This window comes from Melospiza georgiana, chromosome 2 (genome assembly GCF_028018845.1).
Source record: "Melospiza georgiana isolate bMelGeo1 chromosome 2, bMelGeo1.pri, whole genome shotgun sequence".
In the NCBI taxonomy this organism is placed as follows: domain Eukaryota; kingdom Metazoa; phylum Chordata; class Aves; order Passeriformes; family Passerellidae; genus Melospiza; species Melospiza georgiana.
In genome coordinates this window covers 115,443,179-115,456,667 of record NC_080431.1, presented here as the reverse complement: position 1 = coordinate 115,456,667, position 13,489 = coordinate 115,443,179, and the positions used below count along the sequence as shown (strand labels likewise).

Genomic DNA, 13,489 nt, shown 5'->3' with positions numbered 1-13,489 from the left:
TGCCCATGTGTCTCTGCCTCAGCTGTGGCAGGGAGCTGGCAGAGCTGAACTGTGATGCGCAGTGATGATGATGATGAGCAGTGATGCACAGGTGGACAGGGAATTAGCTCCAAAAAAAGAAGTTATGGCAAGTTCACGTTCACTCAGTCACCACCACAGCACATCAGGGAGTATGAGACTGTCCCAGCAGCCATGACTAATTCCCATCCCAGATCCTGTCCCCTTCCAATCTATATTTTGTGGTCTAAACAGCAACCTGTTAACAGGAAAAGCTGGAATGGGGGGTGTTCCATCTGCTCAGTGCCAGCTGGGGTGTCACCTTCACAGAGGGCTGGTGGTGAGATGTGACAGGCTCCAAAAGGAGGGACCAGCACAGGGTGTGAGGCTGGAAAGCTGTGCTAAAGATGGGAGTGGGCTCAGCTGGGCACAGACACCCACCCTGGCTTGCTCTGGGCTCACACCCACAGCTGCTGTCTCTGGAGCAGGAGCAGGGCTTGCTCTGCTCAGCATCACCTTGGTGCTGTGTCCACATGGTTCTGTCACATCATCCCTTTGGTGCTGTGTCCATGTGGCTCTGTCACAGCTCCTCCTGGTTACCCTGAGCTGCCTCTCCCTCCTCCCAGCTGCTCAAAGGCTCTTCCTGCTCATGCAGAATTCTGCCCATGATTATCTTCACCCTGTGAGTGTGGGAGCCAAAGCAGCTGGACGTGGATACAAGTCTGAGGAGATGATGATGCTCCTTGGTGGCTCCCATCAGGAGCTGAAGTTCCTTATTCCCAAGCCCCAGAGCAGCCAGGTCACCAGCCTGTGGTGACCCCAGCCTAGGGATGCTTCACCCACCTCAGGAAGCTGAAGCCTGAAACCTTCTCCTGCTGGCATGGGATGTATGTGGGAACAGAGGCATCCCAGAGAAGTGGAAATGCTATTTGCTCTCATTTGGACCTGTCATCCCTTGTGCAGTGTCATTTGCTAGATAATGCATTGTGGTTGCAATTAGGGATCCCGTGTAAATTTAATTGATGTACATAAATATTTGTGAGTGCCTGTATTCCTTCAATAAGATCTCAGTGTACACAGCTGTATGGGTGTTTACCTTTTCTTATATTTGCTGTTACATTATCAAATGAGAGAGTAAGGCAGGGCAGCCAGGTTTATAAAAGCTCAGCGAATTGTTCAGCTCTCTGCTCAGAAGAGCAAAGCAGCTCCATTTGCATCCTCCTCAAATTGCTTTATTTTTTTGCTTGTCTGCTTTTTGCACTCACCACTGGCAGATGCTAATAGCATTATGGTGTCATTTAAAATCATGATCATTTGCAGATCCAGTTTTGCATTTGTGAAGGTCTGATGCATCCTGGCTCTGGTGTGCTCCCCAGTGTGCTGGGATGAAGGCTTCAATATCCTGCTACAGCTGGGAATTAGAGATAGCTGGCTGACCCTCAGCTAACCCTGGCAGTCAGCTCCAATTAGGGCAAGGAATGCCCCAATCTCACTATTTTTATCCTACTAATACCCCACATAGTGGAGTTTTGAGGAAAGGGCTTTAGGAATGATTAAGACAGCTTTTCATCAAGTGAGAACCTCCTTAAACAGGGCAGGAAAAGGCAGCTGGCTGATGTCAGCTGACCACCATGAGCTGTGAAATGACATAACTTTCACAGGATTCTGACACTGCCACCAGAAATGACAGCAGACATCAATGTTAAGAGGAAAAAAGAGACCTGGACTAATTCCCAACAGAGAAGAGAATCACTCAGAAGAGATACAATGCAAAATGTAATAATCAAAAATGCCCAAACCGAGTTAATGGAATGCTTTGCTTGGCTTCTTTTGGGAGGTTTATTTCTGCTTCCTTTGGCAGGAGGCTTGAAAACTGAGAGAGGATAATCCAAATGTTAGGACTCCAGGGATAAATCCCTGGAAGTGCTCAAGGCCAGATTGGATGGGGCCCTGAGCAACCTGACCCAGTGAGCAGCATCCCTGCCCACAGCAGGGTGGGTGCAGCTGGATTTTTCCAACCCAAACCATTCCATGGCTCCACAAATGCAAAATGCAAGAAGATCAGCCTCACACAAGAGTTAACAAAGTCCATGTGGACAGCTAGCTGGGAAAAGCCCTGCAAGGCCATCTTGGCCAAGCTGGGCCTGGTCCCCGCCTTGTCCCCAGCCCAGAGCTCTGAGTGCCACGTCCAGGCCTTCATTGGACACCTCCGTGGATGGGGACTCCAAACCTCCCTAGGCAGCCCCTTCCAGTGCTTGACCAGCTTTTCAGTGAAGGAATTCTCCCTGATGTCCAGTCTGTCCCTGCCCTGGCGCAGTTTGAGGCCATTTGGGAGAAGAGCCCAACCCTCCCCTGGCTGCAGCCTCACCAGGGAATGGCAGAGTGATGAGGCCCCTCCTGGGCCTCTGCTCAGATGGGAAAGCATCAGCTTGGCTTTTCCATGTGCAGAGGAAAGAAGAGTAGATAACTGGCAGTGTTAATAACCAGGCAAGTGTTAATTACCCATAATTACTGGCAGTGGCTCCCTTTCTCCAGGATCAGGGAGCCAGGCAGAGGCGTCTGCCAAATCTGTGCCTCTCTGCTGTTGTCCCACACAAGGGGCAGCAGCCAAGGAGGTCACAGGATCAAAGTGGAAGTTCTCATGGGCTGCAGCAAGGCTCAGTGGGTGCCCTCAGCAGTGAATGAGCATAGATTTATAGAATAAATTCACCATAGCCAATGTGGTGCCGCCCTGGAGAAGGATGCCTGCCATGGACATCAAGGTGCTCACTGGAAGTCTAAGGAGAAGTGGTTGGGTATTGTCTTGGTTTGGAAAGCCAGGTGTCTGCTAAGGAAGGCAGGAGCCTCCCCTGAAACGGAAAATGTAAACCCTCCCTCAGAATTGCTATAAATTTAAAATTAAGGGGCTCTCAGGCAAAAAATATGGGAGCAGGAAATAACAGTTCTTTAATAGGGAAGAAAATAAAAGGATAAAATAAACAGTGCGGTAAACTAAACCAACACTGACAGTCAGAACACAACCTGACACCCTGTGGGTCAGGGTGTTGGCAGCAGTCCCATTGGAATTGTGGCTGCAGCCCTCCTGGAGTGTCAGGGGTGGTTCTGCTGGAGCAGGGATCCTGTAGAGAAGGATGTATTCTTCCTCTGAAGATCCAGTGAAAAAAGAGGCAGCTGCTGTTCCTCTGGGAATCCAGTGGAGAAGCTGTGCTGGTGTTCCAGAATCTCCAGATTATATCCAGTTAGGAGTGCTTGGCTCCTCCCTCTGGGCTCACATCTCCCAGTGGGATGCTGTAGTTCTTATCAGTCATGCAGGGACATTCAATAGTCTCTTATCAGCATGTGTCTCCTCCCGAGGGAGGATTGGGTGTGGAAGAGATAAGGCAAAGTGCCCACTTGACCAAAGACAACTGCCATACAGATGGCAAATAGAATATGTCTTGCCTTGCAATCTGGTACAGGTATCCATGGATACATGCCTGAACTTGGATCCAGATCCTTCTCTCTTGAATGCAAATAGACCAAGAAAGGGAAACAGGGGTGCTGCACAAGGGGAGAAAATCCTGAGGAGGATCACACTTCCAAAGCATTTTGGACAACACTGCATTAGAAAGGAAGAGGTGTTGGAGCAGGATGGTTCTCTGAGGGGTGGCCACTGAGGCACTGTGCTTGTGTTCCCTCAATGTTAAGAGATGAATATTTCATTTCAGGACTAACTGTCCCTGCAAGTACAGCTTTTTGGAGGAAAACAAGAGGCCAGCTCCACGGAGGGATGTACCATCCTACCCAAAGGTACCACACAATTTTCTCTTCCCATATTCCTGCCATCCTGACAAGTGCTGCCTTACAACGTGTGACTCCTTAGCCATTAATTCCCTGTTATTCTAAATCCAAGATCTGATCCAAAATGCCAATGGAAAAAGCCATCAGTTGCCCATGGTGACTTAAAGTTTAATTCTCAGTAGTCTTTAATACTTGCAAGCTCGTTAGTGCTTGAAATGTTAATGAACATTGTGCATTCATCAACATTTAACACTCTTTTGTCTAGTTATATTTGTTTATTCTCCACACTCATAGCAACAATCAAAAACACCCTGTAATGCTGTGTTCTGATTGAAAGTAGTGCTGCTGCCTGTTTTCTCCTAATAGATTATTTTTTAATTTAAAAAGTAATTTATGGGGATGCTTCACCTAGGGAAACAAAGAGAAAATGCGACATTGGATTCTCTCCAAAATGATTCATTGTCCCTGTGAAAATGAGTTAGTGTATTTGCTAGAGAAAACAGTAATGCTGGAAGAAAAATGTCTCCTGGGCAAGCACAACTACAGATCCACAGTGATGAATGAGGCTGAAACCATGAAGAGCACAGGGTCTTGAATGCCAGAACCTGCAGTCTTTGCCCACAAGAATTATTTAAAGCTGCCTGGTTATGCCTGCCCAGTGCCCAGCTCAGACCTTGACAAAACACCAGCTCACCCATTTGCAAATGATGGTTTAACCATGAGCATCACCTCACACACACCAAAGCTGAATCCTCACAGTCCTGTGTGATGCAGATCCATGACATGGACATGGGTCTGTGCACATTTATCCTCAGAGCCCAGCAGAGCAATAAATTCTGCTCTTTGTTCTGCTCTGCCTTGCTGAAGTGACCTCCACTGAAGCACAGACTCTGGCACTTCTATTTCTTTTGGTTAACTTTTGCCCAGGAGGCTTGTGCTCCTGACACTAACACATGATTTCACAGAACACATCATTTCTAAGCCAGTTTTTTTTTTCCCTTGATAAGTATATATGTCAGATTAAACTTTGATGGACTGCTGCATTAGGATCTTGAATTAAGAATAAGGAGTTGCACTGAACCACTGCAGAGTAAACTTTTGTATTTCTGCATTATTCCTAGAGCAAAACTCATGGGAGTTTGGGGTTTTGGAGATTTGCAAAATTTGTTATCAGTTGTCAGGTGCTGGATTTGTCCGATGTCAGTGAGGCTGAAGGAAGATGTCATTGCAACACCCAATCTGTACTGCTAAATTGCAGTTTTCTTGCAGAAAGTCACACTAAATGTGCATTGTGTGGGCAAATGCAAAACTCCTTGCCTTCTGAAGAAGAAAAATTAATCTTCTGTGTTGTTCCTCCTTGGATTAAATATCAATTTGATGGCTCAGAAATTGTCATTCACTTGCTCAGGAGAGTAAACCCAAACTAGAGACAGCCATGGTAAATGGGCCAATTGAAGCCACAAAGGTTTTGAGTCCCAAAACCACTGATGAATAGGATCCTGAAAAGATGAATCTGTAGAGTCCTGATATCCCCATGTCTTTTAACCCTGCACATTCCTTTTCTTTTCATTTTCTATACAGCCATAACTGGTGAATGAGCTTGATTTTGTTTTAGGCTTTGAGCGTAATGATAAAAAATCACTTGAATCTTGCAGGCTGACAACCAATTTGAAACTGTGGGTTCTCTTTTAAAAACACTCGAAATGAGAGCATAAATCATCTGAAAATAAACATATCATCCCCACCAGCTAATTTAGCACTGTAAGCAGAGACACTTCACACCACCCTCCCCAACTGGCAGCTTCGAGTGCTGCTGATGCTCTGCAGGCAGCAGAACCAGTGCAGGGATGGGTCTGTGCCCTGTGCCTTTGATTTTCTGTGCTGGATTTAGCCATGACCCTCTCCTAAACACCTCCACTCTCCCTTTTCTCCCAAGTTCTGCTCCACAAGGATCTGCCCCAATGAGCAGCTGCCAGCTGGTGAGAAGGGTGAGGAGGGTTGGGTGTCCAGAGGGAGAGATCATTTGCTCTCTCCTTGGGAAATGTGGCTAAATCCCTCATGAATGGAGCCCTGGGAGCCCCAAGGACGTGCCAGCAGCATTCCCATGGCAGGGACACCCTTGTTTAATTACCCTCCTGCCTTTCTGTTTGCAGTACATGCTGTCCCAGGAGACCATCGAGGCTCTGCGGAAACCGACTTTTGACGTGTGGCTGTGGGAGCCCAACGAGGTGAGGATGCCAGGTTGGCAGGGTTGGCAAATTCTGAGAGCCAAAAAGGTCAGAAGAACCCTTTGAGACAGACTGCAGGGTTTTCCCCCCTTTCCTGCCCCCTTACTCTCAATATTTTTCCATTTCTATGCCACACCAGAAATGCAGTGCTTCTTCCTAGCAGATGGCAGGTAGATGATGCTGCTTATCATTTCCTGGCTTCTCTTTATTTGCTCTTTAATCTCTTCCTAGTAAAGTCCCTCAACTGGTGCACTGTCATTACTGCCACATGAGTTCTCCCATGCCATTTTATCTGAACAAATCAATCCCCAGTGAAGTGTGTGCTTAAGCACATCATCAATAACTCCACTCAGATCAATAAAGCAGCAGGCAGAGGTGCAGGCATTGATTCACACCCCTTCAGCTGAGGGTTTTTTTCTGCAGCTTGTTCTGAAGAGGTTGCAGGGCTGCATTCAAAGCCAATTAATATCTCCTTATTGCTTCATTTTCTTCCTTTTTTTTACTGCTATTAGTGTTACTCATGGTTGACCATTTGTACTGCAGAAGGTTCTGGAAGGTTCTTTGTGTAAACCTCCAGAAGCGTGAAGGAGGAGGATTTTAAGAGTGGACAGCTTATAATATAAAGTAAAACCAGATATATATAATATAAAGTGTAAAATCAGCTTATAATAGAATATAAAACCACATATATATTATATAATGTATAGAACCAGCTTATAATATAATGTAAACTCAGACATATATAATATAATGTACAAAACCAGCTTATAAGATAATGTAAAACCAGATTTAGTAAGGACTAGCAAATCTCACTCAATAAAAACATCATGGAGGACAGGACTAAATTTTTTAAACCAGGGAAAGGCTTGGGTAGCTCTGGAAGCATGCCCAGCAGCAATCATACAAATTACTTAATTTTCTTCTTTTTTTAACTGCTATTAGTGTTATTCATGGCTCATCATTTGTACTGCAGAAGATTCTGGAAGGTCCTATGTGTAAACTTGCAGAAGCCTGAAAGAGAAGGATGTTAAGAGTGGACAGCTTATAATATAATGTAAAACCAGATATATATAATATCATGTACAAAACCAGTTTATCATATAATGTAAAACCAGATTTAACAAGTAGTAGCAAATCTCACTCAAGACAAACATCTCAGCAAACACAGCCTTGCAGCAAGCCTGGCTCCTCCTTCTCAAATGCCTTCTCACTTTTCAAGCCTTACAAAGTCCCATTTTCACCCTTTTGCTGCTGACCAAGAAAGCTGCACATGAAAACTGAGATTCCCCTGTGTTCAGGGGAGTTTTGGGACTGAGAGTCTCCTCCTCACTCACCCAAAGCTCTCTTGGCAACAGCTGCATTTCTAATTCAGCACTTCTGGGTAAAGTTTCTTGTCTTGGAAAGTCTTTTATTGCAAAACATATATTCTACCAGGACAAGGGGATTTTCAGCAAAATGCTGTCCCTGTGATCTGAGCAGCATTCAGCTCATGGCATTGTCCCTCAGGTCTTGCAGGAAAGTCTCCTCCTGTTTGGATTACTCAAAATCAGCCCTGTTGTTACTCCATGACTTACATTTATATTTCCCTGGATAAATATAAAGTTTCATAAGATTAAATCATTTTTTCTGGTGAGTTTCTAAGAGCCTAAATAACAGAAAACTAACTCAAAATGCCTTCAAGGCTGTATTTGTGATATTTTACCTCTCATGCTGAAACCCCTGGATTTACTTTAGAGTCTAAAAACTACATTTTCTAAAACAATGGTCACATTCCATCCCCTGCAGATTGGGCCTTCAGAAATGGGAATGCATTTACACATAAACTCCTGAACTCCAGGAAACCTGTTCATGTCTGACTGGTGGAAGCTGTTAGATTGAGACTATCAATATCTTTTGCTTCAATTCTTTGAGATTATCAATATCTTTTGTTTTTAATTCTTTGAGATTATCAATATCTTTTGTTTTCAATTCTTTGAGATTATAATTATTTTTTTCAATTCTTTCAGATTATCAATATCCTTTCTTTTCAGTTCTTTGAGATTATCAGTATCTTTTGTTTTCAATTCTTTCAGATTATCAATATCCTTTGTTTTCAATTATTTGAGATTATCAATATCTAGAGATTATCAATATATTTTGCTTTCAATTCTTTAAGATTATCAATATTTTTTGTTTTCAATTCTTTGAGATTATCAATATTTTTTACTTTCAATTCTTTGAGATCATCAATATTTTGAGGTTATCAATATTGTTTCAATTATTTGAGATTATCAATATCTTCTATTTTCAATTCTTTCAAGCCCAGATGATTAAACATGAGGGGTGGTGCTAAATTACCTGAATCCCCCTTGCTGTTGCAGAGCAGATGTTGTCTCAGAAGAGCAGCCTGTGCCTGCATTTCAGCTGTAGGGATTCATAGTTTCAGTCTCCATGAGGGGATAATCACAAAACTGCTGCAATTTTGTGGGGCTATAATGGGAAATCTTTTAAACAAGAAATGTGAGGTAAGATAGTGGAGTTAGGAACTCACAAGAAGTCATAAAGAAAGAAGGTATTGACAAATGTCTGAATTAAATGTTTCTTCAGGGATCTCTTATTTTCTGCTGTCATTTTCTGTTCTGCTGAAGCCTGATCCATTTCTGCGCAGCCAGGGAGAAGCTCCCACTGGTTTCACTGAGCAATAGTTCACATCCCAGCTGAACTGGGAAAATGGCAATGCTTTATTTGTGAGCAGGAATTGCTGTGATACACACAAATCACAGTCTCTGAAGAGGGCTGGTGTGACATTCAAAGCCCTGCACAAAGCCTGTGAAGTCAACAGCAGCCTGTCTGCTTCAAAAAGCTTCCAGCCCTCTCTGCCTCCCCTCTTGCACTTTAATCATGCAGCCTTTGAACATCTTTCTTTCATCTAAAGAGGGCTCTGCAATTATTTGATGCTGGCAAGGGGGAATTCACTTCACAGGGTGTCCTCCAGGGGTGTTTACAGAGCCAACCATAACCTGCCTGTTCCTGGCTGCAGATGCTGAGCTGCTTGGAGCACATGTACCACGACCTTGGGCTGGTGAAAGACTTCAACATCAATCCCATCACCCTGAAGAGGTGGCTGGTGAGTATTTCTAGTTACTGGTGTTTGCAGTTTTTCTCATTCAAGAATCAATAAACAAGGCATTGAGTCATGGAATTAACATGCCTGGGATGAGCAATCCCAATGAAAGCAGTCTATACAAATTCTTAAAATTTAAGTACTTCAGAAAATATTTGCATTCTTGTGGTCACAAATGAGTCTTTCTTTAACTCATTGCATTTTTGCATGCATTTGCTGAGGTTTCTGTTACTGAAAGCAGTACATTTCTGCTGAATGCTCTCGATACCTACTGTAAATGGAGGCAAGACAAGTGCCTTCAGATATAGCTAGAAAGTGCAATAATCATTCAAAGGACTAAATCACGGGGAGCAGAGGAAAGAGCAAGTCAGGAAGGAAAAGGAATTGCTGAGAAGGTAACTTTCTGTGCTTCAGTCTTTGATGTGAGAATGTTGCAGAGATGCAAAATGTGAGAAAGATGAGATCATACCAAAAGTGAGATGGCTGAGGGAGAAACACTGGAATATTTAAAAAGCAATGAGTTTTCAGGTCCAAGGGAGAGCAAAAGAAAGTGTTTGCTGAAAAGCTGAAGAATATATTTGCTTTCTTAGGAAAAAACCCATCATGTTCCCAGAGAACTGCAAACCAGTAAATATTTTAACCATTGTTTAAAAAGCATCCAGGGATAGCTTGAGGAATTACAACTAGTAAAAACTTTCCTCTGTGTCTCACAAATGGATTGAGACAATAATTAAAAACATCATGGTATGAATTCATCATACAGATGTTTTATAAAATAAAGACTTACACCTCATTTATCTCATCTAATTCCCTGAGCAGCTTGCAGAGAGCAGAGGGCACTGTTTCAGATGGATGTAGACTCCTAAAATATTCACAAAATCAGGATGTAGACTCCTAAAAAATTCACAAAATCATCCTTTCCAATTTGTAAAGGACAAAGAAAAGGCTGGGTCTGGGTGTTACAGCACAACAGGAGGCACATGGGGCTGTCACTGCTGGGTGTCCTGCTGCAGGAGGGACACAACCAGGCATGAGGCTGAACAGAGCCTGGAATAAAGGATAAAATGTCACCACACAAGGCAGGAGGCTCACCTGAAATTAATTCCCAGCACTGGTGAAGGCTTTTTAGATAAACAATATTGACTGCATTAAAGGAGACACCAAAAATTATCAAAATCTGGTAAATCTCTCCCTTTGAAGAAGGCAAAGGAAAAGCTGGGTGGTGTTGACCCTATAAAGCAGCTGAAGACAAGGGGTGGGATGAATCCCAACACAAACAAGGGTAACACAGAGTAGATAAAGCAGAAGATCTCCTCCTCCTCCTGTTTCACAGCCCAAAAACATGGGAAGCAAGGTGATATGTCAACACACACCAACAGCCCACCCACACCCTGCTGCAGGCAGCTTCCCCAGCTCTGTCTCCAGGCAATTTGTCACCACTAACATTTCAGACAGCCTCACTCTGAGCAACAAAAAGGGAATTTGTTGTGTTTTTTCTACAATGGTAAGGCATGGTGAGGTCTCCCATCTTCTTGAAGAAGGAAAACTGATTTTTAAAAGCCTCAAGGGCTCTGCTCCAAAGTGGCCCAGTGTGGGCATCACTTTGTGTCACCACATTTCTCTTCACAGAAAAAAGCAAAGCACAGCTTCCCAAAAAAATTCTAAAATTCATATTGTCTAAACCTCAAAAAAAAATTTCTTATCTCATTTGCTGCACCTATGTTTGTTCACAAGTAAAATACATTATAAAAATTATTTTGCTAAAAAAAATAACTAAATTAATTAATAATTAAATTCTAGTGTATTTTACTTCACTAACCAATTAAATACATATATATGTATATCAAAACTGTCAACAATCACACAATAATATACAATAAAATACAATTAAATATTTAACAAATTCAATTAATAGAATAGAATATATAATATCACATATAGTAATTAACCTTGTAATAAAAAAAAATCCTCTTCATCATTCCTCCCAAACATCAAACAAAAATAACTTTGAACTCGAGTGGGAGAGAAAAAGCCATCTCATGCTTCTCCCACATCCACTGGCTACAGAAGTCTTCCAGAAAGAGGAGGAAGGAGTGATTAATGCAACCCAGTCACTCCATCCCTCCTGAGTCAGGAGTCCCTTGGGATGCTCTGGGCTCCAGAGCTGGATGTGCACATTACACCCATGCAGCTTTGGGCAGTGCCATGTGTAGGCTGTGGGATAGCTGACAACCATTTCATGCCATTCTTAAGTCACTTTAAAAAAGTGAAATGTGTTTCTAAATTCCTTGCTGCAGAATGATCTGTGCAGCTTTTGCAATGGAACACACAAATACTGAATAAGCACTGAAACAACACACTTCTCTTGACCTCATCCAGAGCTTTGAGGTCTTCTGGAAGTCAGGTGATGGGTTGAGGTGTTTGATCCTGATGGGGTGTGAGGACTCCTGAATTAAATTCCTTATTTAACTGGAGAAGGAGGCAGCAATTCTGTCCATGTCATGAATTCAGGCTCAGTAACTGAAGCATGAGGGCTCTCCAGGCTTTGGAGGAGGATTCAGCAGAGGGGTCCAGCAGTGCTGCTTTGTGAGGGACAGAAAACCAGAGCAGCATTGGAATAATGACCATGGCACGTGTCAATGACCAGCTGTGCCAGCCTCCCTCTGCCAGCCTGGCACCAGCCAGGACGCAGGGACAGACAGACTTTATCCTGCTGAGGAATGAGGGCAACCAAGCCAGGACCTGTAGAAAGTTAAGCCACACTAGAATGGCTCCTGTGAGCCCATGACAGCTCAATCCCTCCCAGAAAAGAAAACCCACCATAGAAACATAGAAACCCAACATAGAAAACCCACCCAGGTGTGCTCCAGCCTGCTGTGCACTCACATCCTCCCTGTGCCAAGCAACACGTCCCAAAGTGCCACCTCTGAGCAGGGGGAAATGATGTGACAGCCACATTTCAGCCCTCAAGGTATCAGAGCTGCAGTTTGTATTCAGCAGGAGAGGGGGACAGGGGTGGGCTCTGAGCCCTTTACAGTCCCCCTTTAGCCACTGCAAGGTTTGAAACACAAATTCAGAATGAGAGCAGAGGACAGAGATGCAGCTGTGCTGGGGTGTTTGCCCATTGCTGGCTGGCATGAGAGGGGATTTTCTGTGAGCTGTACCTGCTGGTGAATTCTTGGAACACACAAATGTGAAAAACACCTTTGCTCTCCTGTGAAAATAAAGAATTTAATAAAGAACAATAGGAGACAAAGACCACAGACCAAAGTTTATTATGGGTGCATTTTGGCACTCAGCTAAGAGCACACTGTTATCTTGGGGATACCCCTGAAATACCTTTTAATTACATCAGCTATTTGCATATTCATAAACCCTTATGCATAGTAAACATTCCCCCAAACTAGTTTACATGTTCCAAGAATTGTTTAACACATCTCCTCCTTGGGATCCACCTTTTTTGAGCATGCACCTTCCTTGGCTGTGGTTTAAGTCCTTTTTTTATCACCTCCAGTTTTGGGCCTTGGTCCACACTGCCTTCAGACAGTGAGTGCTGATAATTGGAATATCTGTACAGGTGTCCTCATCCTGTGTTCATTGGGTGTTATCCCATCCAAGCAGGCATTTTAACACAAGCATACTAACATCTCTATTTCACTATTTCATCACTATTTCATACTTACATCAGCTATTTCACTACTATGTCTAAGCTTAATTAACAACAGAAATAAAAGCTATATTTTTATAACTAAGTTACTTTAACACCACACATATAGAATCTATTTTAATACTTTCAAAAAGCCAATATAATAGTATGTATTATAACACAAATGGCACCCAGGAAGGCAGAAAGTGTCAGAGGCCCTGTGCTGTCACTCTGTCCTAGAAGAGAATAATCCTGGGCCCCATAGTATAGGAATATGTCCCTTCTTGATGAGTGACAAAACTATCCTTTGTCTCCTCAGAAAGGAAAAGAGCCCAGAAGTTTCTTTCCTCAATTAGCAGAAAAGACACCTCATAGGACTTGGGGGACTTCACCTCAAACTTAAGGGTAGCCAATTGGACAGGAGCCAAAAAAGTCCCGTCTGAGCAATTTACTAGAAAAAGAAGAGAACAAAGAAACTGATGGCTTTTGTGAGGTGTTTTACCAGGAGCAAGAGCTTCTTCCACCTGGCTCGGTTTTACTCTGTAAAGAGCTTTGTTATTTTGCCTTTTATTAAAACTTTTCTGTTTCCAACACTGCCACAGAAGCCATCCTGCTGATTTTAGGCCATCTGAGGTAGCTGAGCTATCTCGGGTGTGATACAGATCTCCAAGAGCTCATAAGACCTGGCTGGAGGAGACCCCTATTTCACTATAGGACTCCTTTAAGGATTTCCCA

The 13,489-nt window shown here is 43.3% G+C and overlaps 1 protein-coding gene across 4 annotated transcripts in view; it reads left to right on the top strand.

The window, feature by feature from the left end:
• PDE9A (phosphodiesterase 9A) overlaps positions 1-13,489 on the top strand; it is a 57,610-nt gene that overhangs the window by 33,839 nt on the left and 10,282 nt on the right. For all 4 annotated transcript variants that reach the window (XM_058045678.1, XM_058045679.1, XM_058045681.1 and 1 more), the window contains 3 exons: positions 3,705-3,786; positions 5,931-6,005; positions 9,025-9,111. In XM_058045678.1, coding sequence (XP_057901661.1) covers positions 3,705-3,786; positions 5,931-6,005; positions 9,025-9,111 — 244 coding nt within the window. The remainder of the gene's footprint in view (positions 1-3,704; positions 3,787-5,930; positions 6,006-9,024; positions 9,112-13,489) is intronic.